The sequence below is a fragment of the Ixodes scapularis genome, unplaced genomic scaffold (genome assembly GCF_016920785.2).
Source record: "Ixodes scapularis isolate PalLabHiFi unplaced genomic scaffold, ASM1692078v2 PGA_scaffold2__306_contigs__length_199485367, whole genome shotgun sequence".
In the NCBI taxonomy this organism is placed as follows: domain Eukaryota; kingdom Metazoa; phylum Arthropoda; class Arachnida; order Ixodida; family Ixodidae; genus Ixodes; species Ixodes scapularis.
Window position 1 is genome coordinate 35,958,523 of NW_024609857.1, and position 6,007 is coordinate 35,964,529.

The 6,007-nt window shown below is 47.1% G+C and overlaps 1 protein-coding gene across 1 annotated transcript; it reads left to right on the plus strand.

Moving 5' to 3' along the window:
- LOC8039662 lies at nucleotides 1-3,599 on the plus strand. Its single transcript, XM_002413581.5, has 3 exons — nucleotides 1-502; nucleotides 1,525-1,870; nucleotides 3,248-3,599. The coding sequence occupies exons 1-3, from the start codon at nucleotides 168-170 to the stop codon at nucleotides 3,446-3,448; spliced, it is 882 nt and encodes a 293-aa protein (XP_002413626.3). The 5' UTR covers nucleotides 1-167; the 3' UTR covers nucleotides 3,449-3,599.
- The last annotated feature ends 2,408 nt before the right edge of the window (nucleotides 3,600-6,007 follow it).

Here is a 6,007-nt window from a genome sequence, read left to right on the forward strand (position 1 = left end):
TCCACGAGACAACATCCAATTCAATCCAGTTTTCTGTGGCGCCTTTCTTTTGTCTGCGATTCTTTAGTTCGTTGTTGTCTGGCGGGTGAAGACGTTGCAGAGATACGGAACGGCCAGAGGCACCGCAGCTTTTTTTTCCCCGAGAGACAAAACGCATTTTTTCGGTCATGTATAATAGCGTGTCGACCTACACGCCGGACATGTATACACGGTCGATGTGGTCGTCTCTAGTACCTGCAGCGTTTCCAGATGTCGAGAATTTCTGCTACCCGCATTCGAGTTATCGCCCCGACTTGGACCTATCGTCGTCGTCCGAAGAGGAGGAACCGGATGAGAACGACATCGCCGTGCGGGTGAAACGGGCCCGGCAGGCCTACATGCAAGAGGTGCTGGACAACTGGTCGAAGCGTCCAAGCTGCCAGCCCGAAGCAAGAGCAGCTCGAAACGCCAAACTGCGTGAGGCCGGCCGGGCCTGCAAGGCAGCCGAGTGCCCGAGAGACAGGTATGCATTTTGTCAGTTGGTGGTTGCTGCCAGCTTGTCTCGCGTCCGCCTGTCTCGGGAGGGGACCGTTTTACGTCCGATGTTGTTCCAAACTCCAGTTTTCTGAAAAAAAAAAAAAAAAAAAAAAAAATCAATACAGGACAAGGCCCCGATGGGTCTGTGGAAGCCTAACGCGGCATGGCAACAAGGGAGCCTCAAACATCGTACGATTTCGATTTTTTTTATTGTAGGAGTGTTTAAGTTATTGCTGAGAGTAATCTTGCCGACTCAAGCAAGTATGTATGTAAGAAAGAGTTTTATTTATTTTTCTTCATTATCTTTTTGTTATGGGCAAAACGTGGATATGAATTCTGATGGCCTATATGCGTGACTCGGAGGCCGCAAGTGACGCATCCGTAGTGTCCACCCACAATTTATTTTGGCGGTGTTGCATCTGATAACGCCTGTCGAGGGAGGGCTTCACTCGATCCTGTTTGCTGATGAATATACGAGGACTCAGTGATAGGAACGGAGATAATAACCAAAGTGGTGCCTGGAAACCTGTTAAGTCTAGAATTTTTGGAGGACAAGATACAAGAGTATGTGTAAAGCAGTCCAGCAAAAAAGAACTTGGCAGCTTTTTGTTCTTTTACTTGTCTTTGAAACACAGTCTCGGTGTATGACTGAAACCTTGTTTGTGTAGACAGCATGGAGTTGGTCTGCACCAGTGGGTGTCTGGCACCTGCTCTGTAGACTAGATATTTAGACAGTGCAGTACTACGGCTGGTCTGGTGTGTCTAACGTGCATGATGCGGTAGTTACCCACGACCGCTTGCCAGTACAATGCTTGTCTAAATCTAAACTGGCAAATTCAGCCCAGGATCCCCAGGTTCTGCAGTGCAAGTTTTCGACCACTGGAATTTCTGTACTAAAGTTTCCAATAAACTCAGTCTCCCTTCTTGTCAAGGTTAGCACAGTACGTAGCAGTCGACCGCCTTCAGAACTTGCGCCGAGAGCAAATGCCATGTCAACTTGTTTTCCAGGTGTTACGGGCTTGCCGTGAGGATAGTGATGGACTTCCACATATGCAGAGCAATGGGCGACAAGAATGCCAGCAATTCGGAGTGCATCGACGACAACTACGATGAGCTGCTCAGTATAGAGCAGGGTAAGCAGCTGTACTCGGACCGTCCATCTTACGCAAAGCCCGAATACTTGGCCGTCAAACGCCAGGTCGAGCTGGTGCGGCTGGATCTGTGGGAAACCGAACAGACCCTTCTGGATCGCCAAAGGTTGTATGAGCATAGAATACGAGAAGCCGAGGGCCACCTTCGAGACCACAGGATGATGCAGGAAGGGTGGCGTCGTAACAAGAAGTCGGAGCGAAAGGTAAGACTCCGCAGTCGCATATTTTTCTTGTGTTTGCTACCAAACGTTCGCTCTGATCGATCTTTGTGAGGCCGTCGTTCGCACCACGTGAGCTAAGTTGGTGCAAAAGTCCAAACATATCACAGTTCGCAAGAGGCTCGTCTGTAAGCTACGTCTATGTGGCCTGCATTATTGTTGCGTCGGCCACCATCGCTCCTTACCAGGCTCCCGTGCCTTCTGCAGTGTACGTTCGGTGCCGTCAAATTTGAATTTAGCGGTGCCGAATGTATGCTACACAAGGTACAGGGCAATGGTGGACAGTACACTGCCATGACATTGTGTGCAAGGAATGTACATGTATTAGTAGTAGAGGGTAGTCTCCAAGTTTTGGTTTTGTAGTTTCCACTTGGGCTAGCGACCGGTCCAAATTCCACAAGATTTGTACAAAGGTGCCACATTTTGAATGAGCTTGTCGCAAAGTGGGCAATGAATTGAAATTTGTGCAGAAGTCACCTAAACAGCAGGGTAACGTGTGACCACCTTGTGGCAACTATAAGCATTTTCCATTTCGTTCCTTTGCTACATTTAATTAAACAAAGCAAGTGAATAGGCAAAAAGAAAAAAAAAAGGCCAAGGTTTTAGGGTCATCCCTTTGGAACAGCTTGCGCAGTCAAAACCACAGTTGCAGCCGTCACTCGGCAGGAGAACGGCCGAGTCTTCAGAATATTTTAGTCGACACACCCGCTGGCAAGAAGTTACTGCAAGACTAGTGAAGTGTGTCTTAGGCTTCGATAAGCGTAAAAGCACACTATAGTCGCTGACGAGCGTTGTCGAAGCTAGGAAGTTTGCGCAGGTGTTCCGGTCCTGTTGGTTCTCATCCTGTCAGACACTAGAGTAGTGTTCTGCCCATAAATGATTACTGGTACAACGCAGTGTCTGTGGTAGCTACACTGTGCATTTCTTTTGTGAGAGTAGTGAAGGAACATCTCACCTTAGTCAAAAGGAAATTTTCTTAAGAGTTTGGTCGGGGTGAAGGAAAGGTCCAGGCAGGTCTTTGGAGCATTCAACAAACCTGTGATATTGAGCAATGTTGGAATTATTGCCCAGATGACCCATAGTGACATTCTGCTTTCAAAGCGCTTAGTTTTCCTGTTGGTCTGTGGCAAACTCTCGTCTTATGTTCAACTTTTCGTCGCAACAAGTCTGTTTTGGCATGTTTACAGCACCACCAGCTGCTAGTTTTACCTTTCTTGCATATTGGCATCTTCGAAAGCCCAGTTTTTGGTGTTTATTTTGGGCGGGCTCCATCTGTTGGGCCTGTGCTCTACAACGTCTGTAGCTTCCTTTGCTTAGTTTGGCTCTGTAGTTCTGTACTTATGGGGTTTTCTTCTCACTCAGGACGGTGACCCCGACACTCGGGCAATGGACCTTGAAGCCACAATCCTGCTCAACCGGAACAAACTGGCAGCGATCAAGGAGACCATATTGCTAAGGAATGCAGACCACTTTGCCAGGATCCGTGGAGAAAAGCCAATCTTCACCTTCCCGGGCATAACTGTTGATGGGATCGGACTGGACGTGATTTGCCACGAACCTTGACGTTCATATTCTATGAGAGGTGCACTTCTGCAACATTTTGTATCCTGGGTATCTGTGTCCACCTCTTTCGTAAACTACCTCAGTATTTAATACTTTTCCTTCCTCAGATATCTTTGATTGATAATGCATTAAAGAACCTGCCTGCTTGAAACAGCCTGGTTTTGTGGACTCATTATTTTGTGCATCTAACCTAAACTGGCCCTCCAGAATATTTTAGAGGCTTCAAATTCTGAGCAGAGCTTGAGAACAAAAGCAGTTCCATAGGTTTTTGTTTTCTTGATTGGATTCTTTCGGAAAACTTAGTTGTTTGCATGATGAGACTAAAATTCTGTTCTGTTGGACAGGTTTTCACTATTCATGTACCATCTCTGTATCCACGTTTGTTTGGGAAGTATCAACAAAATACCTCTTTATTCTTTCTCAGGTACATGGAGGCAAGTACGACGACTGTTAAAGGTGCACTAAAGAGGTTTTTGAGCATCTGCATGAAAGCTACTGCAATTGTATGCTCTAAACGTCCTAAAATACAAAGGACCTGTCGTGCGTAGCCTATTTTTAAATGACATTTACACAATGTGATAGCCAAGGGCCCGTTCACACACTTGTAACAGAGCGGGACCGAGAGAAGACCGGTTTTTAGGCCTCTTGCGATCTCTTGGGACCAGATACACTGCTGCGGAGCTAGTTCTAAGGCGTCGCAAGAGGCTTAAAACCGGTCTTACTCGGTTGCAAGTACCTGTTGGCCAATAGATCACATTGTCATAAAAAATCTCCAAAACCTCTTTAGTATGCCTTTAATACACACTGTACAGACTTGTCAGCCCTTGTTGGCTGTGTTCATTTCTGCACAACTCTACAAGCTATGGCCCCCCTGAGTCAATGATAGTGCCCGAGCTACTTCGTCGCCTCAAGAAGAGAAAAGCAACTTTTGCGCGTTGTTCATATGCCGTGCAAAGTAGTTCTTACAAACTGATTGTCCTAGATGCCTATAATTGGTGGCATCTCCACTGCGATAAGGGCACTGGTGTACAGGGTGCAGCAGTATGGACTGGCCCAGCAGCACAGACCGGGGTGGCACAGAAGCCACGCAAGGAGCCCCGGGAGGTTGGAATGGACGCGCATTCCCTGTTGTCACGTTGTGGTAGTCTTTCATAACCTAGGATGTTGGAGGCAGAGTTGTTTGGCCATACATTGGGAAGGATAGGAGGCAAATGAGGAGACGCCATTGGTTGAAAGCGGGCTGGGCGTGTTCCAAGGCGTCTCTACAAGTTTGAATGTGGCTAGCCAGAAACTGCGAATAATACCCTGGCGGTGGTCGCAAGAAACAAAATTAATAAGTGTGTTGGAGTAACCCACTGGGGACTAAAAATATTGTACACGTGATTTTTCGATCACGGCCATGCCAAATAAGAAATCTAGCAGAACGATCTACATAATCCGTACGCCAGGTGCCGAGGGCCGTGAATCTACCATCCAAGCGATCAAACTCTGTTCAAGCAAAAGAGAGTGAGCGGCACATTCGATTTTTGCATCTTTTTGCATGATCATAATCGAAACATCGTGCGCAGCATGTCAAGCCCTCCTTCTGCATCTGGTGCACGTCCTGGCTCTGCCCACTTCTCCCATTGACCGAACTCTCCCTATATACGGCTCGGGCCGGAGACGCCCCTTTCGGTTAGCACTAATCTGGACCAGCTCATATTGCTGCTGAGTGTACGCAGATGTATCCTAGCAAGGCACCTAGCCAGGATTTTGATTCGGGAGGGGGGGGGGGGGGCTTGCCCATTACAAAATGCTGTATGAGGGGGAGGGGGAGAGGAGGCCCCAGCAAAATGGAAGATTTCGGGAAGGGGAGGGGGCTATGGGGCCCCTCCCCTGGCTACATGCCTGATCCTAGCCAAGGCTATAGCTTTACCTTCAAGTTCACATTCAAACTGTTCCCAAATAAAAAAAAATAAAAAAAAGCGAGCACGAAAAGTATTTGAATTGCTCATTCATCTCGGCCACTATGGCACAAACTACCATAAAATACCATGGAAGCGTTCACTTCGTTCAAGCGCCCGCTATTAACATTTCCTAAACTTGGGAATTCTGCAAATTATACGCTAAGTGCCCGATTTAACCGGAAAAGCATCCATGCCTAGATTAACCCAGTTTTCAGTGAAAGTAGAGTGGGCACTCCCCGGTATTTTACGGTAGGTATTTTGGTGTATACATGCATGGGACACCTCCGAAACTAGTGATCATGTCGAACAGGGGGATCATAGCTTCTCTAGTATCTTAAGTTTAAGAAGGATTATCACTCGATGCCTCTTGCGACACTAGCCGTAGAGTACCTCAGAAAGAACTGTAGTCGCCGTTCGTAATAATTTCTTAAAAATTATGCAATCCTCTTCTTTGGTCCCAGCATGTCGTTCAACTCTTGAGTCACAAGAAGCTCGATCAGGGGTGGCACTTGGTTCCATCATCTTTTTTCCTGGCTGAACTTTATCACGGTAGAATGACAACATTTTGTTTCATCTGCACTTGACAAGTGCTACATTAATCTCAAGCACATTC